This window comes from Rana temporaria, chromosome 2 (genome assembly GCF_905171775.1).
Source record: "Rana temporaria chromosome 2, aRanTem1.1, whole genome shotgun sequence".
Classification (NCBI taxonomy): Eukaryota; Metazoa; Chordata; class Amphibia; order Anura; family Ranidae; genus Rana; species Rana temporaria.
The window spans coordinates 262,287,139-262,312,636 of record NC_053490.1 but is presented as its reverse complement, the minus strand read 5'-3'; the positions used below and the strand labels follow the sequence as shown (position 1 = coordinate 262,312,636).

Sequence of the window (25,498 nt, the reverse complement as noted above, 5' to 3'; positions counted from 1 at the left end):
AGTTGCAATAAGAAAGCCATTGTTGAAAGAAAGCTAAAAGAAGTCCCATTTTCAGTTTGCGAGAAGCCATGTGGGGACATAGCAAACATCTGGAAGAACAGCTGAGACAAAAAATGTTTTTTTTGGCCCAAAAGCAAAACGCTCTGTGTGGCAGAAAACTAACACTGCACATCACCCTGAACACACCATCCCCACTGTGAAACATGGTGGTGGTGGCAGCATCATGTTGTGGGGATGCTTCTCTTCAGCAGAGACAGGGAAGCTGGTTAGATTTGATGGGAAGATAGATAGAGCCAAATACAGGAGAAGAAAACCTGTTAGAGTATTCAAAAGACTTGAGACTGGGGCAGTGGTTCACCTTTCAGCAGGACAACGACCCTAAACATACAGCCAGAGCTACAATGGAATGGTTTAGATCAAAGCATATTCATGTTTTAGAATGGCCCAGTCAATGTCCAGACCTAAATCCAACTGAGAATCTGTGGCAAGACTTGAAAATGTCTGTTTACAGATGCTCTTTAGCCAATCTGACAGAGCTTGAGCTATTTTGCAAAGAAAAATGTGCAAAAATGTCACTCTAGATATGCAAAGCTGGTAGAGACGTCCCCAAAAAGACTTGCAGCTGTAATTGCAGTGAAAGGTGGTTCTACAAAGTTTTGACTTAGCAGGGGCTGAACACAAATGCATGCCACACTTTTCAGATATTTAATTGTAAAAAAAATTGAAAACCATTTATCATTTTCCTTCCACTTCACAATTATGTGCTACTCTGTGTTGGTGTATCACATAAAATCCCAATAAAATACATTTACATTTTTGGTTGTAACATGACAACATGTGGAAATGTTCAAGGGGTATAAATACATTTTCAAGGTAATCCCTCTAGTTTGAATATAATTAGGCAGAAGTAAATGCCGACGGGAAATGCAAGTCTTCAGTATATGCAGTAGCAGATGTTGATATTTTAAAATAGCCTTTAATGGGCAATTCTAAAAAAATATTACTTCTGCTGTGGGTGAATATTTGTAGTTTGAATGACCTTCAGTCTTCTTACATCTCTTATAGACTTCCATAGTGATTTTGTGTCTCTATTTTCAACCAGATTCGATAGTTGTCTGTTACATTATAATGAGTCCCAGGGAAACCACTATTTCACTTTTAGTAAAGGCCATGACAGATGGGACTTTGCGTTCTGATGGGGGGGGGGGGGGGACTGCATAACTGGATTTAAGTGATTCAAACTGCCAGCAGCAAAACAAAACTTATAGCTAGATTTAGATAGGTTTACGTCGTCGTAACTCTGAATCTACGCCGTCGTAAATGTAAGCGTATTCTGGAAACCAGATAAGCTTAAATTAGGCTAAGATACGAGCGGCGTAAGTCTCCTACGCCGTCGTATATTAGGGTGCATATTTACGCTGGCCGCTAGGTGGCGCTTCCGTTGAGTTTGGCGTAGAATATGCAAATGCAATAGATACGCCGATTCAGAAATGTACGTGCGCCCGTTGCAATTAGTTACGCTGTTTACGTTAGAGATACGCCGGCGTAAAGATAAAGCTGCTCCCTAGGTGGCGCAGCCCATGCAAGGTATGGACGTCGGAACTATCTTTTTACGTCGTTTGCGTAAGTCGTACGCGAATCGGGCTGGACGTAATTTACGGTCACGTCGGAATGGCGTACTTTGGAGCAATGCACACTGGAATATGTCCACGGACGGCGCATGCGCCGTTCGTAAAAAAAACGTCAATCACGTCGGGTCACGAGTAATGTACATAAAACACGCCCCCTCATCCTCATTTGAATTAGGTGCGCTTACGCCGGCCCATTTACGCTACGCCGCCGTAACTTAGGAGGCAAGTGCTTTGTGAATACAGCACTTGCCTCTCTGACTTACGGCGGCATAGCGTATATGCGATACGCTACGCCGCCTCAAAAGTGAGCCGCCCTACCTGAATCCAGCTATTAAAGCGGAACTTTACCCATAACAACAAAATCAGTGTGTGCTGTAAATTGCCTCCAGCATTGCTCCTGTTTCTTCTTGCTAGAGGCTGCCATTTTGCTGAAGCCCAGAGCCAGTGAACAGCAGTAAATCATAAAGCGGAACTAAACCCATCGATTTAATTTTTTTTTAAAAACAGTTACATTCGTGGAATGCTGGGATTGGCCTCAACCAAACTGTCAAACCATCAAATGTCTGGTGTCATAATTGATCACATGTGCAGCGCCATGACAGTTGCAGATCAAACAGAAGCAGATTTCTTGGCTGTAAAGGATAGGAGGGTTTAATTCTGCTTTAAGGCTGCCAGCAGATCGGCCTCTACAAATTCTGCAGTGCATAAAAGTGCCTAAAAATGAAGAGCAGGGTGAGACAGTATATTACTGGATTTTAAACAGTATAGGCACTTATTTTTTATGTTTTACATACTCATACCTCCCAACCCGCACAGATTCTGCGGGACTTTCCCACACAGGCTGCAAGTTCCACTTTAAATATCAGCTATGGGTGTGGTTAGCCTCTCTAAAACAGTCACTTAATTTAGCCACTTAATGCCCATAATTAATAAAAGATCAAATGCAACATGACACCTCTTCTGAAAAATGTTACTTTTGTTCCCGCAACAAAAAACATGCACAGATGTCACTTACTTGTTTTTTCCAGCTCAAGCCTAAAGAGTAGGTCAAGGAATTCCTTTGCTAGCCCTTGTCCTAAGAAAATCTTTACAAGGTTGGTGGCCACTTCCTGTCTGCATTCAGCAGATGTGGTTTCATCTATCAGTGTTATTAAAGGTCCACACTTTTCCTGTTGAAACACAAACAGAATTTGCAGGACTATAGTTTTAATGTCCATGGCCTTCTCAAAAAAATCTAATTTCCACTGCTACATGTTGCACACTTTAAAGCTGGTCTCTCTTTTTTTAGTAAAGTTTAAATCGTTTATTTTGACCAAGCTGGTCCAAATTAACTATTTACTTCACTAACAGGTGCAGTAGCTATGTGCTCTGTATAAACTGTATGTACTACATACAGTTTACAGCTCTGTGTTTGTTCCAGCAGTGGGACAGGAACTTCCTGCCCAGATCCTGGAACAACATTGAGGGGGCCGAGTGCTGCTCAGCCATTCACAGGGAGCTTTGTATTCTATGAATTAATACAAAACTTCTGAATGGCAGAGACGTGGTAGCATAATTTTTTCCCCTGCCACAGCATATTGGCACAGCTCGGCCAGGTTTTTTTTTGCCTTCCTCTGGACCAAGCCAGGAGGGAGGATTAAGCTAATCTTCCCTCCATCACCCTTAAACCCCCCCCCCCTTTGGTGTTTGGCGACCATGGTTAATCTGCAATATTCTGCTGAAACCATTTGGGGTCTGAGGCGTTTTGCCGCAATACTACCAGCCATCACCAAAAAAGCCCTAAGAATTGAGCAATTATTGAAAATCGATCAACGATCGACTGTCAAGAATTTCAGCCATTTACCCAAGCCTAAGCACATATTATGTGCTTTGATCAACACAAGATTGGCAGTAAAACACCAACTAGAAATCCACGATTTCATTTTACAATGCGACTGCCTCTTTATTACAGAGAGCTGGCTCACAGCCGACTGTAACACCATTCTCGGAGAACTGGTGGCAGAAAACTATCGTATTATAACCGAAAATAGAATAGGGCAAAGAGGAGGAGGCCTGGCGGTGATCCACAAGAATCACCTTGCGATCACTAAACCAGTTCTTCAAAACCCCCTTCCATTCATGGAAACCCTTACTCTGCAACTGCAAACAAATTCCCAGGAGACCGTCCGTATTCTACTCTGCTACAGACCACCTGGCCCAAAATCGCAGCTTCTGCCATCATTGACGGAGTTTATCTCCACTTACACCCTTAACAGCAAACACCTTTTGCTGCTCGGGGATTTCAACCTTTGGGCCAACTCCTCACAAGACCCCGTTGCCGACGTCTGTATTGACCACCTGGAAGGATTAGGGCTACAGCAATTAGTATGTGGGCCCACACATACTTCAGGTCACACGCTCGATCTTATTTTCAGACAAAATCTGGAAATAAACATTTTGGAAAATGAACCGTTGCCATGGACAGATCACCATGCAATTAAATTCATAGGGCCAAATCCTCAAAATCATAGCCTAACTTAATTTTTCCCATTTAAGTTACACTGGCGGGAAATTTCTACCTAAGTGCCCGATCCACAAAGCACTTACCTAGAAATTTCACGCAGTGTAACTTAAATTCTCCCGGCGCAAGGCGGTCCTGTTATCCAGGGGGCGATGGCAATTTAAATGAGGCGCGCTCCTGCGCTGGCCGTACTGCGCATGCTCGTGACGTCATTTTCCCGACGTGCATCGCGCTAAATTACGTTACGCCGGGCTTTGTGGATTGCGACGGGACAATAAAGTTGCGACGGGTTAAAAAAAAGAAACGGCGAAAAAAAAAAAATCAAATTTAAAAAAAAATCGCGGCGATCGAAAAAAAGGTCTGTTTTTACAAGGTGTAAACAGTTTACACCTTGTAAAAGCAGCCCTAATTTTACGCATGCAAACGTAAACTTACGGAGAAAAAACAAAGCTGAAAAGCTTTGTGGAGCTCCATAAGTCCTCATTTGCATACGCGAAGCGGCATTTCGACGCGAAATGCCCCCAGCGGCGGATGCGGTACTGCATCCTAAGATCCGACAGTGTAAGTCTCTTACAGATGTCGGATTTTCTGCCTATCTTTGGAAAACTGCTTCTGAGGATCAGTTCCAAAGATAGGCACAGGGATACGCAGGCGGAACAGCAGATCCGCCTGCGTATCCCTTTTGAGGATTTGGCTCATAATTTCCAAAATCCCCCCTTAACAAAAACATCAAAGCCAGTGATAACACACTGGACCAGATGTCAGAAAAAGCTCCATTCGGAACTCTTCAAAACCACATTAAGGGACAAAAAAAAAACAATTCAACCTCATCAAACGGCCTTAGAAACACTGGATGCCATAAACACAGCCCTATTACAGTCAGCCGACTTAATAGCGCCGAAACGTAAAACCTGCATCCAGAAAAACACCTCAAGCTGGTTTATCAACCAGCTGTCGTTACTGAAGCAAGAGCGCAGAAGGGCGGAAGCCGCCTGGAAAAGAAGCTCTTCAGAAGAAAACCTCATCATCTACAAGGCAACAACAAGAAAATACCACAAAGAAATTTTCAAAGCCAAGAAAAATTATTTTTCCAAGGCTATCAACAGCGCCCTAAACCGCCCCCGCGAACTCTTCAAGATGGTCACTCAGACCATGAATCCCGTCTGTCTTGAAGCCCCCAATTCGGACACCCAAGAGTTTTGCAATGAATTGTCGGATTACTTCATTAATAAAATTGAGGGAATCCGGGAAAGCATTCAGCAAAACAATACCCCCCTCAACTCCCCCCCGCAATTACTCACACAATACCCACAGAAATTCACCACAATCAGGAAAGTTCACTCTAGAACCCAACTCCATCGATGACACTAAAAATATCATCGGTACTTTGCGAAACAGCACAGCGCCAAATGATATCATTCCCACCAAACTGCTGAAGGAATGCGCCGACATCCTGGCACCTCCTATCACGCAGCTTATAAACCAGTCTTTCAAGGAAGGCATAGTGCCCTCCCAGTTGAAAGAGGGCATAATCCAACCCATCTTGAAGAAACCCACCCTAGACCCCAAGGACCCACTTCACCGCCGTCCCATAACAGGCCTAAACGTTCTCTCCAAGGTAATGGAGAAAGTAGTGGTACAACAGCTGCAACAGCATCTAGATACCCATAATCTACTTGATCCATTTCAATCGGGTTTCCGGCCCCGGACACGCTACGGAAACAGCATTGCTCAAAATATGGGACGACGCTCCCGAGGCCGCAGACGAAGGAGAATCTTGTCTCCTGGTTCTGCTGGACCTAAGCGCTGCCTTCGACACTGTAGACCACAAACTATTACTGACTCGGCTAGCTGAAGTAGCCAGAGTCGCAGAAGGTGATTTATCTTGGTTCTCCTCTTTTTTGGAAAACCGATCACAAACAGTGAAATTGGGACCTTTCACTTCTGAGAAACGCACGGTATCGTACGGAGTCCCTCAAGGATCGCCTCTGCTGTTTAACATCTATCTTCGTCCTCTTTTTAAAATCATTAGCAGCCAAAAACTGCTTTATCACTCATATGCAGACGACATGCAACTGTATTTCCGCATTTGCAACAAAAAGGATCACCATCTCAATCTGGAGACATGCCTCTCTTTGATAGAGGACTGGATGACAAAGAGTTATCTTAAACTTAACAGAGCGAAAACAGAACTTCTCCTGTTTCACGCCACGCGTATGAATCAACCTGCAACAACTTGGATACCGCCGCCCATTCTGGGCAAAATCATCACCCCTAGCGCCAAAGTCAAAAGTTTGGGGTCATCTTCGACTCCTACATGACAATGGACGCACAAATAGGGTTAGTAGTCAGCGGATCTCACCATCTGCTGCGCCTACTACGCAAACTCACTCCTTTTATTCTCAAAGAAGACATAGCGGCCGTGGTGGGAGCAATTGTAAACTCCAGATTGGATTATGCAAACGCCCTTTACCTCGGACTCCCAAAGTACCAAATCGCTCGTCTGCAAGTCGTGCAAAATACGGCCGCCAGACTAGTGACTGGGAAAAAACCCTGGGAATCAATCTCACCTTCACTGAGAACCCTTCATTGGTTGCCAGTAAAAGACAGAATTGTTTTTAAAGCACTCTGTCTAACGCATAGATGTATCTATGGGAATGCTCCCCATTATCTATGCGAAAAAATAAAAGCTCACAACTCCAATCGCGTTCTGCGATCCACCAACCAAAATCTGCTCCAAATACCGAAAGCCAATTACAAGTCCAAAGGAGAAAGAAGATTCGCGGTCCAGGGTCCCAGACTATGGAACGCTTTACCAACCAGCATTCGGTTGGAGGAAAACCACTTAGCATTCAGGAGAAAGATCAAAACTCATCTCTTTTGATATCAAAGGAGACAGGAACAACAAGCGCCCAGAGGCGATTTAGTTCGCATGTGCCGCGCTATATAAGTTTTTCATTCATTCATTCATAACATTGCTTCTTCAACACAGCTATCAGAGGAAGCTTTGTTTTCATTCATAGAATACAAAGCTGCCTGTGAATTGCTGGGAAGTGCTCAGCCTGACTGTATAATGTATATAGCTTAGATTACATACAGTTTATACAGCTGACACATCCGCTGCATCTGTTAGTAAGGGAAATGTTTTTAACACATACTGTTAGACAGGTTAATTGGTTGTTCTGCAAGCTGGTCAGTAAGTAGGCTTGGTTTTTCCCTGGGCATTCCCCAGGTTTTGTTGTTATCTGCTTTAGCCTTCCAATGCTACTTACTGCGATTGCCAGCTATAGATGGGGGCTGTGGACACGTTTATGTTTCACCTGTGGTGCTTATATTGGTCCAGCAGTGCACCAACACTTTTGTAGCCATTGTGCTACATGCTGGGTGTTTGGTGTGCTCCTGTACCTTAAGGAGGGGTGGCTCCCCTTCAGTCCACCTGCCCCTATCTATCCATTAAAATGCATGTGCCTCCACTGTGGGGACGCTCATTGTTTAGTGTTAGGACCACAGCTTACAGGGTGCCTTGGCGCGGCTCTGTGGCTCACGCATGCGTTTGCAAATGCGTGCAGACAAAACCCTTGTTTTTAATGCATACTGTTAGACAGATTAATTGGTTGTTCTGCAAGCTGGTCAGTAAGTAGGCTTGGTTTTTCCTGGGAATTCCCCAGGTTTTGTTGTTAATAAGGGAAATAGTTTGTTTGGACCACCTTGGACTAAACCACGGAGATCAGCTTTAAAAACACTGCATTGCTTAAGTATTACTATCTAAGCTTACATGTACAGTATGCATCACTATTGAGAGTCTGGGTGTGTATGACCAGCAATCAAAATAAACAGTGGCTTATATAATAATGCTGAAGCACTGGTTTGTCTATGGAAAACAAATAGAATTTTTAGAAGAACCTTATTAAACCTGATTATTTTAGCTACCAAGATAGTCACTGTCGCTCTAGGCTGGTTTCTAATTAGTTTCTGTTGGTCACTTGCTATCTCTGCCCTCTGTACTCTCTTGTAAATCTCTAAAGTGTCCTTCAGTAATATTATACCTTAACGCTAGAACTAGGAAGATAGGCAAGGCAGCGGCCTTAGACATAAGCTATTATTGAGTGTGTGTGTTTATATTCTATCTACAGTCCAAGTGCTTTGTAATCTTATACAGGTAAGAACACAACTAATTTGAACTGATCAATCGTACCAGCAACAGGAATGCCACACGAGAGGCAAAATAATATTCTTGTATTCTAAAACAGCCAGGTGGAAAAAGTTATACTCTTCACACTAGGCTCATTGCTTTCTCAAAGAACAACAATGCCCATACCCACACACTATTATACAGAAACATTAATTTATCACACATGATGGTCCGGTCAGTCGGGTGCGGAACACTTATCCCATCTATGGTGGGCATCACTTCACCCAAACGACAGGCGGCTGGCATCACTGGCGGCTTCCCTTAGCCCTGCTCTCCTCTGCGGGCATCACGGCTGCTTCCGTTTCCTCCCTCCCCCTGGCGGCCAATCTGAATGCTTGTCCTTTTGGCCAATCGGAAAACAGGTCTCAGAATATTCATTTGCTATGGTCACACAACTGGGTGGGCTTTGTTTACAGTGCTCTGCTCCCCGAGCCCACCCTTTTTTAAAGCCTCTGGCTCCAATCACGTGCTTAAACCTCTCCCAATTGGAATTCGTGCATCCGGCGTCCTGCATGGGGGCTGGATGCATGAATAGGGGGGGCAGCGCCCGTGCTCCTCTAATGGATGGGCCGCCCCTGGCGGAGGTGCTGAGCTAGTGATCCCCTGTTGCTCACTATACAGGCTGAAAAAAATGGGCTCTTATTGATTACAATTTTCATGTTTGAGTAATCGATTTTTTTTTTAATCCATTAATCGACTAAATTTAGATTAATTATAACGCACATACATTTTTCGGATCACCACCATATATAGTCCCCACTGTAATATCCACAGACATATCCATCACTTTAATATCCACAGACATCTCCCTACTGTAATATCCACAATCACCCCCCACTGTAATATCCACAGACATCTCCCCCACTGTAATATGCACAGACATCTCCCCACTGTAATATCCACAGACATCTCCCCCACTGTAATATCCACAGACATCTCCCCCACTGTAATATCTACAGACATCTCCCCACTGTAATATCCACAGACATCTCCCCACTGTAATATCCACAGACATCTCCCCCTCTGTAATGTCCACAGACATTTCCTCCTCTGTAATATCCACAATCACCCCCACTGTAATATCCACAGACATCTCCCCCACTGTAATATCCACAGACATCTCCCCACTGTAATATCCACAGACATCTCCCCCTCTGTAATATCCACAATCACCCCCACTGTAATATCCACAGACATCTCCCCACTGTAATATCCACAATCACCCCCACTGTAATATCCACAGACATCTCCCCCACTGTAATATCCACAGACATCTCCCCCACTGTAATATCCACAGACATCTCCCCACTGTAATCCACAGACATCTCCCCACTGTAATCCACAGACATCTCCACACTGTAATATGGTCCACATCTCACCCACTGTATAGGAAGCTTGCTTAGTCTTACCAGAGAACCCGGTCAAACACGAGCAGTTGAGGCCGGGGGAAGACGTCAGCGTGCCGCTCCGGGAGATAGGCCGAAGCCGCGGCAGCAGCGGAGCTCCGTAGATCACGTGGTGTGCCGATCCGCATATGGTGACCCGTTCGGATCACGGATCATTTACGATCCGTTGCACCACTACTACCGATCAAAAGAATTTTGATCGATCAAATAATTTAACAATTAATCAAGGAATTCATTTTTAATTTCCGCAGCCCTAAAAAAAAAAAACAGATTCCTCCATCCACACAAGCAAAGTGTTTGGAGGAGTACCCCTTGCTGTGCCATTGTATTCTGACAGCAGGATCTCCTCCACTATCACAACATCCTGATCAGCACTGCAGCCAATTGGCTTCAGCAGGCTGATCAATATTTTTTGTTCCAACATTCCATTCAACAAAAGAAACGGCCATAGATGGATCGAAATTTGGTCGGCATCTGCTGAATTTCTATGTCAAGCTTTACATTGGTCCAAGCGGAACAAATGTAATGTTGCATTTGCATGGGGACTATCTGCTGATTCCTCCTGATGTTTTTGCCACCTATAAGTAGCTAGCTGCAGTGGACAAGCCCTGTAAACTTCAATGACAGGTCCCTGGTGACTGCAGGCATCCATTACTTTCCACACAGCCAGTGATTACCTGCAGTGATCATTGCTGGATGCACACAAAGTGATCACTGCAGGTAATTGCTGGCTGTGCAGACAGCTATGGCCATTGTTGACCTGTCATTGAAGTGTACAGGGCTCAGACGCTGCTCACAAGTGGCAAAAAACTGATTCCTGCTTTTGTCATTTGCACTGTGCTAGTTGCTGGTGTGAATTTAGCCTAACTTTTCAAAAAAAATCATACATGGAGTTCAGCTTTAATACAACCAAGTAGCCCTTGATTTGCCTGTTACCTTGTAAGAAGCTTTGACTTCCTGGCACAGTAGCTCCACCAGAGGCTTGTAGTAATCTGATGGCAAAACAGTCTCATCACGAAGCCGCACCTGCAGCTGAAGAGAGCCAAGGTTTCCCCTAGGTAAAAGAAAGGAACAGCTAAATTTAACAATTAAATGTATAAAAGGGAATCGATCACAAAAAACATGCACAGGTAAGATTGGGGCCTTAGCTTTTGGCCAGGAAAACTAGCCGTGTGTATGCTCCATCGCAGTTTTCCGGACAGGAAAACTGCTGGGGAAAAAAAGAGAACCAGCTCTCTTTTTTCCCACCGGTTTTTAATGCGGCAGTTATCCTATGGGAAACAATGGAGCATATTCCCGACCAAAGCTCTCATGGCAGTTTTCCTGTCAGGAAACTGGTCGTGTGTAGGGGGAAAAAGTTACAGAGCAGGTTCTCGGTTTTCCCCTCGAGTTCCCTGGCGGTAAAAAGCCTGCTGGGAAACCCGTACGTGTGTACGAGGCTTTAGAGTTAATAATCAGGGAGATCAGGAAAAGGAAAGTAACAGGTCTAGACAGACTGAGAACAAACAGGATCCAGGAGTAAAACAAACTATAAGACAGAGCCAAGAATACACAATCAGGAACTCAATTAGTGACTGAGAAACTGAGAACACTCTAGGCATAGGAAATAAAGCAAAAAACAACAACCGGATACAAGATACAGAACATCAGGATCACACAGACACACACCCTAGCGACAGCAAATTAAACGCTACAACGGCAACTAGAGTACGGACACTAAGATCCTGTGAAAGAGATGCAATGAAGACATGTGCTCCTGTCTAAGCACAGCTCACCTAAACAGATAACTAGCATTAATTATTGATCTATAGATATGTGGTGTGTCACCGGCAGCAACATTTTTTTTTAATAAGGTGTAAAAGATCTGCTGCAGTACTGTATACGCCTCAAAATGAAGTGTAGAAAATATAAGTGAATAAATGTGTTACTGCGCCAATCCTGCAATCTTATCTCCAGTGATGGTGAACCCAATATAATTATGCAAAAAACAAGTCCATAATACTATAAACCAAATACCCTGTATAAGTAAATATAAATTATATAAATTATTAGGTGTGATCTGGATAAAAAATACAATATAATCTTCCAAAGCAAGTACAGTGCTATAAAAGAAATCCAATGAAAGTCCAAAATAATAGTGAAAAGATACATGTGTGACTGCTGTTCCACCAAAAACGTGCCACCCTCACCAACTTCTGAAATGGGCACTCACCAGACCTAGATTAGAAATGCGCCTGTAGTTTTAAAGTAGAGCTCTCCCCTCCTCACAGCCCATGCGCAATCCTCCTCCACATAAACATTCATATGGTTCCTGATGATAGCTAGTTGTTCTAAAACAAGGTACTAATCATAGCGCAGTATGCTCAAAACTAGTTTATTGAGAAAATATAAAAACAAGGTCTCACTCACAAAGTATGGTGCCTCCAGACCGGCACCAAGTCCTTCCAGCAATGCCGAGCGATAAGACGCTCACCTCGGGTCCCCTCGGGTAGCGTGCGCTCTACGCCTCCGTCTCCATGCGGCTCAGCGGCAGGAGGTGACGTGTGACGTATTTCGGCCCAACGTGCTACCCAGAAGCCTCTACGCGTTTCGCAATCAACCTTCGTCAGGAAGGATCCACGCGCTGGTGAGCGTCTTAACGCTTCGCATTGCTGGAAGGACTTGGTGCCGGTCTGGAGGCACTGTACTTTGTGAGTGAGACCTTGTTTTTTTATTTTCTCAATAAACTAGTTTGAGCATACTGCGCTATGATTAGTACCTTGTTTTAGAACAACTAGCTACCATCAGGAACCATATGAATGTTTATGTGGAGGAGTATTGCGCATTGGCTGTGAGGAGGGGAGAGATCTACTTTAAAACTACAGGCACATTTCAAATCTAGGTCTGGTGAGTGCCCATTTCAGAAGTTGGTGACGGTGGCACGTTTTTGGTTGAGCAGCAGTCACACATTTATCTTTTCACAATAAGGAGCACTATTATTTTGGACTTTCATTGGATTTCTTTTATAGCACTGGACTTGCTTTGGAAGATTATATTGTATTTTTTATCCAGATTACACTTAATAATTTATATAATTTATATTTACTTACACAAGGTATTTGGTTTGTAGTATTATGGACTTGTTTTTTGCATAATTATATTGGGTTCACCATCACTGGAGATAAGATTGCAGGATTGGCGCAGTAACACAATTCTTGATCTAGGAATGCTATATTTACCTTTGACCATTACTGGCCGTGAATAAGCTCACTTCATTGGGGGGGCCTTGGGGCTAGTTTGCCTGAGCTCCAAGTTGAAGTTAAGCCATACATGCAAAATTTCTCTGAACAAGAAAAATATTATACATTTCTCCATCAAAACTAAGCAGCTTGAATGAAGGAATCTTCCCTGCCAGCTACCATATTCAGCAGTTGGTGGTGCACATGGCTGCTTAATACAACCATAGTGGCAGCATCTCATTGGATGCAGTCATTTTTCGCATGGCAATTTTCCACCCAGCACATGCAACAGAAGTTGATTGATATTTTGTTTAGCTGGGTGGTGGTGACAAGGTCACTTTTTACAAACTAGGCAGGTTTTTGGGATACAGAGTGTTGTCCCCCTTTAACAGGACGTGTGTGAACAGGTTTACCCAGTACTATTTTAATGAAAGTTTTAGATTTTAACATATTGGAAATTACTTTTGAAATCACACTTATATGTTTAAAGTGGTACTAAATCCAAAAGAAAACCTTTATTATAGTGCAGCTTACCAATTCCTACATGTGATGGCTTTATTCGTTTTAAGTCTTTAGGCTCTCTTTTATCTTCATTTTGTGATCCAGTAAGTGTTTTTTTTTTAAAAGAACAAGCTCTCCAGTAGAATAGATCAGTCACAAGGAGGAAACAAACCACGTAACACTGGCAGGGTACTTAAAACTATCCGTTTTTATTTATTCATGTAAAAAAAAAACTGTTTGCTGTAGCTGTGAGCTGGAGGTTGACTTCATTTTGTTAGTGCATTTAAATATGCTAGTATTTCTAACACTCCCCTCCCCCAGGCTGACAATGCCACTATCCAAAGGTGCCCCTGTGTTCCTTCCTCCAGAGTGGGGGGGCACTCTAATACAGGAGGTGTATTACTGGTCAGATCACCAGGTGAAAACAGGAGAAAAATTTAAGGAAGGAATACCAATGCAGCCATCACATCTAATGATTGGTAAGCTGAAATATTTTACATTTTGGATTTGGATTTAATACCACTTTAAACTTTTGTAAGATTTTAGTGATTGGGTTTACATATACTGGGGATGTAAATCAGCAAGTGAATAGTTAAACATTAGCAACGGCTTCTTGCAACATAGCATCAAGCATGGCAGGAAAGAACAACACATTTTGAGTAACAACAGAGTCATTACCATATGTGTGTGTAAAAAGTACACTGACACCTAGTGAGAGTGTTGAGCATTGCAGGCAATCATCCAATCACCCCATCATCCCAATATGCAGATTAGTACGTCCCCAGCTACAGGGCTCAATTACCCAGCTTCTAGCTCTGTTTCTGACTCCTTTGTGCCTAATTTTATCTGCCCTATTCTCCAAAACATAAATTAACCTAACTTTAGTAAGTAGGTAACCTGGGAATTTACAAACAGAGATCTGGTCACTGACTTTGAGATAACACACAACGGTTGAGTCTGCAAATATTAGTTTTAGCTAAAATTATTTTTAGCAGAAACAACTTTTTCCAATAAACTGTGCCAGAAGCAAAGTGCAGCAACTTATTGCAAGCAATCAGTATTTTCTTTACCAGACCAGTAAAGTTTCAGATTGATTGCTATGGGTACTGAATTTGTATCTTTTTACAAATGTCACAACCTTGGAGAAGACAACATATGTCAATAATGTGTTGTTCCAAAGTAGCAAATGTTGACATTTAAAACTCTGTGGGGATATCTCCATTTCCCATTACACAATACTCTCTCTCTCTCTCTCTCTCTCTCTCTCTCTCTCTCTCTCTCTCTCTCTCTCTCTCTCTCTCTCTCTCTCTCTCTCTCTCTCTCTCTCTCTCTCTCTCTCTCTCTCTCTCTCTCTCTCTCTCTCTCTCTCTCTCTCTCTCTCTCTCTCTCTCTCTCTCTCTCTCTCTCTCTCTCTCTCTCTCTCTCTCTCTCTCTCTCTCTCTCTCTCTCTCTCTCTCTTCTTTTTTTTTTTTTTTTTTTTTTTACAAACTGTTGAATTAGTGTAGGCAGCACTGAAGAATGATTTGGTTCTTTTCTAAATACCTCTTGGCTAACAAGTTTACAGATATACTAAAAATAGACCTGAATGTATAGATTTCTTCCTGTGCAGTTTAAGTATTACTTAAAGTAATCAAAAGGTTTGACATTTTCTTGGCTTTAGAAACTTTCCAAAGACTTAGTGACTCATGAAGCAGTACACTTTTTCCAAAACGGAAGACTGGGCAAACAGTGTGGATTATAATACAATCAGCCTAATTGTATAAAACAGAGGATCAAGTAACTAAAATGTTTAATGCATGCTGCATGCAGGCTCTTTACACAAGAGAATACAGCACGTGCAGGTACACATTTTTGCAGGTTAAAATATGAAGCCGGGTGCAATTGTGTGTTCTTTGCTAATCACAAAAAAAAGAGGCGTGAGAGTCTCTTTCTGTACAGGGTACTGATAAGAGGGAGTTATAGTCCAGTATGAGTTCTATAAACAAAAGCAGTATGCTCTTAGGCCCCGTACACACGTCCGAGAAACTCGACGGGCAAAACACATCGTTTTGCTCGTCGAGTTCCTTGTGAAGCCGCCGAGGATCTCGGTCGAGCCAAGTTTCCTTATTGACTAACGAGGAAATAGAGAACATGTTCTCTATTTGGCTCGACGAGTTCTTCGTCGGTTTCCTCGGCCAAAAGTGTACACACGACCGGGTTTCTCGGCAGAATACGGCTCCGATCGAGTTTCTGGCTGAATTCTGCTGAGAAACTCGGTCGTGTGTACGGGGCCTTAGTCTCTTTTTAATGTTTACAACAATAATCACACGGTATAATTAGGAAGCCAGAGATTTTGAACCTATACCTCATTTACTTGTGCATGAGACAGTATCTAAATCAGAGTTTCTCAACTGGCGGGAGGCCGTGGCAAAAGGACCAAAATTTCCCCAGCTGAGGCAGGCATCCTAGCAAAGCTTCTATGCCAGTGGTTAACCATTTCTTTATTGCAGCAGTGCCGTCCAGTCTGTCAAGCTTGCAAGAAGCTACGGCTTCCTGCCAACCAAAGATGTCATCAGTTGCTAAGGACACGTCGGGCCACCACAGCTTTCTGGAATGCGCTCTGGTGGTTTTTGGGATGTGTTGGTTGGTGCTCTTCTGTCCATGTAGATAGGGAGGCACATGCAAGTGTGTGAGGGAGGTGGTACAAAAGACACAAAAGCTGTTCAGTGGGCTTCATATGAGCTTTTGTGAGCTCCTGGAGGTACAACAATGTTTGTGATGATATCATTTCACTTTAGCACAATTAGACAATGAAATGTAATGTCACTAATTGCAGGCATGGTGATTTTACCACCTTTGGACTAATGCCGCGTACACATGGTCGGAATTTCCAATTAAAAAAATCGGACGGAATTTTTTCATTGGATATTGCGACCATGTGTATGCCCCATCGGACTTTTTCCGTCGGAAATTCCGACGGACTTGGAAAAAAATTCGAACGGAAATTCTGTTTGTCTGTATGGGAAAAAAACACGGATGCTCAGAAACAATTTGACGCATGCTCAGAAGCATTGAACTTAATTTTTCTAGGCTCGTCGTAGTGTTGTACGTCTCCACGTTTTTGATGGTTGGAATTTGGTTTGTCCGTGTATATGCAAGACAGCTTGAGCGGAATTACGTCGGAAAAACCCATCAGAGTTTATTCCGATGGAAAAACCCAACTGAGTTTATTCCGATGGAAAAACCGTGTGTACGCGACATTAGTATTTGAGTTCATTAATTTTAATTACATTATATTATATATATTTTCATTAATATGTTTCACATGATTATACAGTATATGTGGTATTGATGGGCCTTGGCCACACTGTGGGTGCTGCGCAGGGTACCTGTGGTTTTCATGCATTATCTGTGGTTTCCTATAGACTTCTATTATGTCCTGCTTTTTTGCTGCATCTACTGAAAGCTCACCAAAAATGCAGCATGCATGACTTTTGGCAAGATTTTAGAAAATGCACCAAAAAATTAAGACCTAAAAGAACCCTATTGGAAACTGCAGGTAACGCGCATGAAAACCATGGGTACCCTGCGCTGCGGCCAAACTGCAGTTGGTTAATGTGAAAGTGCCCTAATTGTCAATAAGTGTTATGCAAGCTAATGTTTTTCAACTGGGGTGCCTCGAAGAGTTATCAAGGGTGCTGTGGTAACATCCCAGTCTGAGCACGACTCTGTGTTAATGCCCATGCACAAAGGGGAAAGAAAGCACAGCCCGGGCCTTCCTCCGGCTCTCTCCTCCCACCCTGCTATCAGTGCTATTGTTGGCCAAACAGAAAGCTGTCGCGCCCCTGCTCGCGTCCTACCAACCAAAGACGTCTGTTTTGTTTACTACTGATAGCAGCAGGGGGGCTGCCAGGGCATATCTGTGCATAGGAGTTAACACAGAATCTCTTTCACATCTTAGTGTGCAGGGTTTGGTTACCGCTCCCCTTCTCCTCCTTAAACTGCTCCTGTACAGGCAGTAGGAGGTGGGATTTTGGGGTTGTGCAAGAAGGGAGGATTGGAGGGGGTGGTGGTTTGGGAGCAGGGTTTGTGTAGGAGGAGGAATTTGGGGGGTTTGTGCTGGGGTTATACTAGGAAGGGAAATTGGGGGGGGGGGTTGGAGTTTCAATCTAAGAAAACTGCTTCACAGACAATTTAGGACTTGTTCACGCCAGGTGCAGTGAGGTAACACGTGCGAAATTGCATTTGTACCACACAAAAATGTGCTGCCTCATGCAGTCATGCATGGGTACCTTTAATTCGTAAGGACACTCCCATGCATTTAGCATATGTTCGTCCATTAAAAAATGTGATGCGCAGGAACACGCAAAAAAGCATGCGTGTTCAGACACACCACCTGGCGTGAACGGGCCCTCAGACTGGTGTGCCCCGGGATTGTGCACAATTCTAAAGGGTGCTATGAATGAAAAATTGTTGAAAAACACTGATCCAAATGCACACCTGAACCTGAAAGCAGAAACGTCCAATAACTTCCTGTTGTGTTCAGATGTTAGTAGAAATGTCTCCATTGGGCTCTCAGAGCATTTTTATTATGAACAGTATATTATCACGAGCAGGCACACAAATATTACTCTGCTAAAGAAGCCTAAAAAAGTGTAGATACCATCTTTCCTAGGAGAACTATATAGCAATGTTTGGGTCCCTTAACTGGATCTCCACCAAGACAAGACAGGGGAGGACACTTGTACTGCAAAGACTGTGGATGTAAATATATAATATTTTTCTGGATAGGTACTTACTCATCCATGCTGGTCTTGGATTTCCCAGGGCTAAGTCTGAACCATCCTTCTTCCTGTAAATCTTTCTGAAGTCCATTTACATTGATCACTATCTAAAAAGAATTAAAATAAAGTCTAAGTTACAAATGTTTGACTCTATTAGCTTAAATGTACATGTCGAGAACAGAATGTTTTACTTATGTAATACAACTTACTGTTGCTTATCTGTTTCTGTGTTAAAGTGATTCTTATTTTTATAGAAAAGAAAACTTTACAAACATGTTATACTTACCTGCCCTGTGCAGTGGATTTGCACGGAGCAGCCCAGATCCTCCTCTTCTCAGATCCCTCTTCTGTGTTCCTGGCCACTCCCTCCTGTTGAGTGCCCCCACAGCAAGCAGCTTTCTATGGGGGCACCAAGCCAAGCTGCAGCTCTGTGTGTCCATTCAGACATGAAGCTGTGGTTTGCATCACCCCCTCGTTCCCCTGATTGGCTAACTTGATTGACAGAAACGGGAGCCTCAGCCAATCAAGAGGGAGAGTCCCGGATGACCAAGTCACTCATAGACATCGCTGGAAAGAGATGGGGCTCCGGAAGATATTAGGGGGGCCGAGGGGGGCTGCTGCACATATACGTTTTTTTTTTTAATGCATAAAATGCATTAAGATTAAAATACCTTCTGACTTTACAACCCCTTTAAAGTTCATCTACAAGATTGTGGCATAAGAACCTCATCTATGGGAGAATAATCCTAAAAAGTGAAAATATATTTTGATAAACCTGATTACATAACAAAAACGAATTTGGAAACCAATACAAAGGTTTTTACTAGGAGCTGAACATGACATACAATCTCCACCAGGACTGCACATATTTTTTTTATGGAAAGATAAAGGATATCAAGATAGTGTCATGGATGGAATAATCTTTAATGTAAGTCTATAGCAGGCATCATTCATTTTGGACAGCTGTCTAGACCCAACCACTCATCTGCGCAGGTGTCTCTCTCTCTCTCATGGCTCCTTCACCTGGCCACCCTGTAGATCCCTCTTCTGAGTCACCACCCAGCCACCGTCACTGTCATCCTCAGAGGGTACGAGGTACAGGAAGTCTGTCCCCACTTTTCTTGATGAGTCTTTTTAATTGGTTTTAAGATGAGTATACAACCATACCATTTTATCAAGATTAAATGGTCTAGTACATGTTCACAGCATGTCTGCTGTATAATGGAAAAGACATAGGAAATGTACAAGTCTGCCTAACTTGTGAACAAGCAGGCGATTGGTTTCTAGGACATAGGATGATCCTAGTATTAATTACCCGCTTGTTAAGAAGAAAAGTTGGCCAACTCCCGTCCTCTGTCCAGACCTGCTGCGCCTCTTCCCTGCTGTGTAAGTTAGAACTATAAAGAGGGGCTGTGATGAGAAGGGGACTAAGGATACTGATGTAAAGGGGGGCTGCAATGTAAAGAGAGGTTTGACTGTTGTGTAAAGGGGAGACTGTAATGCAAGGGGGGCTGTGATGTAAAAGAGGTGGGATGTGATGTAAAAGGGAAGGGCTGTGATTTGAAGGGGGGGGGGCTGAGGACACTGATGTGCAAAGGGGAGTGAGATGTGAAGAGGGATTATAATTTAAAGGGAGAATTTGCTGTAAAGGGGCTGGGGGCTTTGAGGTGAAGGGGGTCTAATGAAACTGAAGTAAAGGTGGGCTGTGATATAAGGGAAGGACTGTGATGTGAAGGGAGGACTGAAGACACTGATGTAAGAATGGGGACAGAAGACACCAAAAAGTAAAAAGGGGGAACTGTGATGTAATGGGGAGAGTAAGCATACTGAAATAAGAAGGGGGACTGGGAACACTAATTTAAGAAACTGACTGTCAAGTAAAGGGAGGGGGTACTGTGATGTGAAGGATCTGAGTCAGCACACAAGCATGAGATTTGGACCCGTGCCATAAGAACATTGTACAGACTGGACCTCTATGAGTTTGAATTCAAAACCCCTGGTATATTCCGTCCTTGCTATTTACCAATTGGATAGTCATTTTTCACCCCATTAATCTGAAACCCAGTTATGCTTTAAGTAGAGCTGCACGATTCTGGCTAAAATGAGAATCACAATATTTTTGCTTAGAATAAAGATCACGATTCTCACGGTGTAACATCTTCTTTTTTTTTTTCAATCAAAAACCCCCTTTTTCCCTCCCCCTCATAACATCTTCTTTAACATTATACAAAAAATTGGGCTAACTTTGCTGTTTAGTTTTTTTTTTTTATTCATTAAAGTGTATTTTTTTAAAAACAAAATTGCATTTGAAAAACCGCTGCGCAAATATGGTGTGACATAAAACATTGCAACAACCACCATTTTATTCTCTAGGGTCTCTGCTAAAAAAAAAAAAAAATGTTTGGGTGTTCCAAGTAATTTTCCAGCAGAAAATAATGATTTTTTTTACTTGTAAGTAAAAATTGTCAGAAAAGGTTTGGTCTTTAAATGGTTAAACTTCCTTCCTCTACAGGCCATAGTTCTTTCCTTTGATAAAAGAACGAAAAGATACTTTGTTTACACTTATTGTGTTGTATTAAAACTTGGCAGACTGCCTGGATTTTGTTTTTCCAGCTGTGAGAAAATTATCGCAATTTAGATTCTTCGCGATTAATCGTGCAGCTCTAGCTTTAAGTGATTTCTACAAAGTTTAAATTAGATTTTATCATGTTTTCAACTGCTGCAGCTAATCAGTTTTTTTCTATATCTATATACCTTTGTTTTGGAATAAACATTTTTTACATAAGAAACGGTTCACTGAGCACTATGGAATATCAAACAAGATAGCACAGCAAGCAGGTATCTGGCTTACAGGCAAGACAAGATGGAATTGTAGATGAGGGACTAAATACCCTCCCAGCAGCCAGCATCAGGCAAATACTAATTGCTTGGATCTGCTGGCTTGTTATGGCCCTGTTTGATTAAAATCTTGTTTTGTCTATATTCCTATCGCACACTTTTTGGAAAACAAGGCTCATCAATAGTGGGTGTTGTAACGATTACCAGCTGGATCCTGGAAACATCAAGCAGGTGTACATATTCGCCAGATCACCAAGGATCCACAATCACCATCCAAATGTTTTTATTGCAGAGAGATCACATCAGAGAGACGCGTTTTGGAGTCAAGCAGGACCCCTTCGTCAGGTATGCCTGGCAAAGGGGTCCTGTGTGACCCTGAAACGTAGCACTTGTCTCTGTGTCTTGTCACTTGTATCTCTGATGTGATCTCTCTGCAATAAAAACCTTTGGATGGTAATTGTAGATACTTGGTGTGCTGGTGAATATGTACACTTGATTAAAATCTTCGCCAACTGATCAAAGAGGAGTCACTGTGCCAATTACTTTGTTGTGTACAAATCAAGCTTCTTCCAGCACAGCTGAATTTAGGAGAAATTATAACACAGATTAGTACTTTGCCCATAATCCAGGCAAATATAATTAGTACACAAGAATGGCTCTCTACACTCAATAATAAATTCATGAATAATTGTTTTATGAAAACAATGTAAGTACACAAATCTAAGGAAGCTGCGGTGGCTCAACGCGATTGGCACTGCGCTGACAAGCCATTTGCCTCCGCAGCCAGGGGTTCGGATCCCGGTCTCAGCTACATGTGAATTGAGTTTGGTGGTCTCAGCCCGGCTCCCGGTGGGTGTGCTATGCGAGGTAAGCCTGCGCTTAGTACGCCCACCCCCCCCCCCCACAAAAACCATCACACTTACACGCACTCGAAATTGAGCTAACATGCACGCACTTTGACCACGCGGTCTCTAAAAAGAGAGGTGAAGGACTAACAGGGCTGGTTGAGCGGGCAAATCCTCTCACTCCCTTGTAGGGAGTCCCTCTGCCCTGTTGGGCTTCAAAGCGGAGCAGGTAGGGTGGGCTGTGTGGAAGGACCCCCTCACACACCCGCCATTGCCACCTGGGGCATGGAGAAAGGTGGCAGATTGCCTCTGGGGGAGGCCTGCCTACGCTCAACTCCTGCAGTCCGGCTCCTCTCTCGAGTACACGCACCAAAAAATACACTTTAAAAAAAAAAAAAAAAGGTACACAAATCTGGTATCATCCTATTGCAGTCTAATACGAACAGTCTATACAGAAGTGCTCAAAGAAGGAGAGGGAGTAATGGCACAAGCAGCCAATAAGGGAAGCTGCCGTGCAGGATGCATGCTGATAGGAGGAAAGAGCATTCTGGCAGATGGATGAGCTTCTCATTTTGCTGCTTATCCATTTATAGATGAGTCACAGGGTTGGGTTGGGGAAGGAACCTGTAAGTGAAATTGCAGCAGAGGAAGATCAGGTCCCCTCCATTGCTAGACAGAGCTGTGTTTGTGAGCAGAGCTGTATGCATTTGAGGACTCTCATATATGTATTTAGCTTTAAGTTGTATTGTGTTTATTTTTTTAAAACTCAGTTTATTAGAAGTCTAAAGGAATGGGCATGAAAGAAATGCTGTGCATTGATGCAAAGTTGATTTAGTTCTATACTGTACAATGCACCAACACAGAAGAAAGAAGAACGGGAGAAAGAAAATAGAAACATTGCTGAATATAGATACAAGCCAAAAATAGCAGCTAATTTTCTCGTGCTAGAATACCAATATGAAGCAACTAACTCCCTGCTGGGTATGCACAAAAGCAAGAACGTGACATTGAAAAACTCACTAGCTGACAAAACAACAATTTCTAAACATTTTTAATTTCAACTGGCATCATCCTGTACCATCTTATTTTGTGGTTCACATGAATTCACTTTGAACAGCATCTTTACATCAGCACCAGTAGAAATGTAGATTTAGGCCTGAAAATAATAACTAACTTCTAGGTGTTAAGTGTCAGCATTTCAGATGTCAGCATTAATGGCGCTCATTTCATATACAAGTAGATTGACATAACCCGCATGCATTTTAATGTGTAGGTTTTCACACATGTCTGTTTCTGAAACTTGTATAAATATGTCTGAATAATACCTGAAGAAGTGTCTGTAATTCCTGTATCAATCATTAGGATTCAAGATGTAATTTTTTTAGTTTAGGCTTGAAAATTTCAGCAAGTCTAGTTGCTATAATCATGTGTAATTTTCTTTTAACGCCTTTATGAAACTGTATGAAACACATTCTGGTATTTTGACCAGTGTAGCAGTTCTGAGGGCGTTATTTCGCACACTGTCACATAAACATGCACACTCAGAATGCTCATGCATGTTTATACATACAGGACAGGTAGAGGTGACAAGGCACCTCCAGCGCTGACTTATCTGAGAAAAAAACAATAGCAGTCAGCCCACATTACCCAACAAGATGAATCATTTTTTTTACTTGGGACATTAGCATCATCTACATTTGTCACAATTAGGAATAGGTCCCATTTCCTATGTTGTATTTTTTAAATATTAAAGAAAAACTCCAGGATTTTTTATACATGGTTACATTGAACCAGCTTGGACCAATGTACCAAACCTGACCAATCCCCCTGGAAGTTGAAAATCACTGTAGATCAGTAGACACTGATACTCCAGTTATTTCTCCTTGCTCCTGTGCCAAGCGGCTGCCCTGCTGCACAAGAGGTCGGCCGCTCAGTACAAGTGCCATCCAGAAAATCCTTTACATATTTTGAATGAATGCAAAGCATTCTCTGATTATTATTATACAGGATTTATATAGCGCTAACAGTTTACACAGCGCTTTCCAACATAAGGGCAGACAGTACAATTATAAAATAAATCAATTCAGTAGAAATCAGAGGGCCCTGCTCAATACTGTAGAGGGTACAATCTAAGAGGGAGGGTCAAGAGATACAAAAGGTAATAACTGTAGAAGAAGAGCTGATGGAGAAAAATACAAGTACAGTTGTTAGCTGGGGCAGAGTAAGCCTCTCTGAAGAGAAAGGTTTTTAGGGATCGTCTAAAAAAGTACAAGTTAGGAGATGGACAGTCAGGAAAAGTCCAGGAGGCAAGCATGAGAGGAGGTAGAGAGCATGAGGTCTTGGGAGGAACAAAGAGAACGACTAGGTTAGTAATTTGAGACTAGGATAGTGATGTAGCTGGGGCAGAGTAGTGAATGGCTTTGTAAGTTGTTGTTAGAATTGTTAGATTCATTTGCTGGGTGAGCGGAAGCTAGTAAAGGGATTGGCAGAGAGGTGTGGCAGACACTGAACCGTTGGTAAGGTGAATGAGTCTGGCAGCAGCATTTATGATGGACTCAAGAGGGAATAGCCTATGTAAAGGTAAGCCAATGAGGAGGGAGTAGTCAAGGTGAGAGATAACTAGGGAGTGAATTAGAAGCTTTGTGGTGTCATTGGTTAGGAAGGGACGTATTTTGGAGATGTTTGCAGATGTAAGCTTTGGACATTGATTGGATGTGGGGCCGAAAGGATAGTTCGAAGTCCAGGATTACACCTTGGCGTGTGGGGACGGTGATAGTTGAGCTGTCAATCTTGACAAAGAAGACAGGGGAAGGGGCATGTGGGGGAGGAAATATTATGAGTTTGGTTTTGGATAGATTTAGTTTGAGGAAGCGGCATGATATCCAGGCTGATATGTCTGTTAGTAAATTAGTGATGCGTGTGGAGACTGATGGAGTGAGCTGAGGAGTAGAGAGATAGATTTGGGCATCATCAGCGTAGAAATGGTATTGGAAGCCATGGGGGTCTATTAACTGACCCAGGACACCAACGAAGAGTGTAGTCATGAAGACCAAAGGAGTAGAACTTTTTGAGGAGCAGGGAGTGGTCCATTATGTCAAAGACAGCAAAGAGGTCCACAAGTAGGAGTACAGAATAGTGTCCATTGGCTTTGGCCGTTAATAGATCGTTTGCGAGTTTTAGGAGAGCAGTTTCTGTGTAGTGTTTAGGGGTGAAATCCAGACTGAAGGAGATCAAAAAGGTTGTTCTCAATGAGTTGGTCACTTAGTCGGTTGTAGACCAGACATTCAAGGAGTTTGGAAGAAAAGGGGAGCAAGGAGATGGGGCATAGGTTGGTAAAATTGGTGGGGTCCAGTGAGGACTTTTTAACAATGGGGGTGACTAGTTAATGTTTTAGAGAGTTGGGGAAGATGGCAGAAAAGAGGGAGAGATTAAAGATGTTAGTTAGAGATCTCCTCACGAATAGTATCACTCTTTTTTGTAAAGTGACTGGTGATCTCCAGCGCAGTGAGTGGGTTAGTGGGTGGAGGCAGTGGAGGACAAAGTAGAGAGTTGATGGTGGAGAAGAGTTGATGGGGGTTGGATAAGAAGATGTTAATGAGGGGGG

General features: G+C 42.8%; 1 protein-coding gene across 2 annotated transcripts in view; it reads right to left on the bottom strand.

The window, feature by feature from the left end:
* LOC120926714 (ras GTPase-activating protein 4-like) overlaps positions 1 to 25,498 on the bottom strand; it is a 186,678-nt gene that overhangs the window by 47,063 nt on the left and 114,117 nt on the right. For both annotated transcript variants that reach the window (XM_040336869.1, XM_040336870.1), the window contains exons 8-10: positions 18,227 to 18,318; positions 10,666 to 10,783; positions 2,647 to 2,800 (exon numbers count right to left, since the gene is read on the bottom strand). In XM_040336869.1, coding sequence (XP_040192803.1) covers positions 2,647 to 2,800; positions 10,666 to 10,783; positions 18,227 to 18,318 — 364 coding nt within the window. The remainder of the gene's footprint in view (positions 1 to 2,646; positions 2,801 to 10,665; positions 10,784 to 18,226; positions 18,319 to 25,498) is intronic.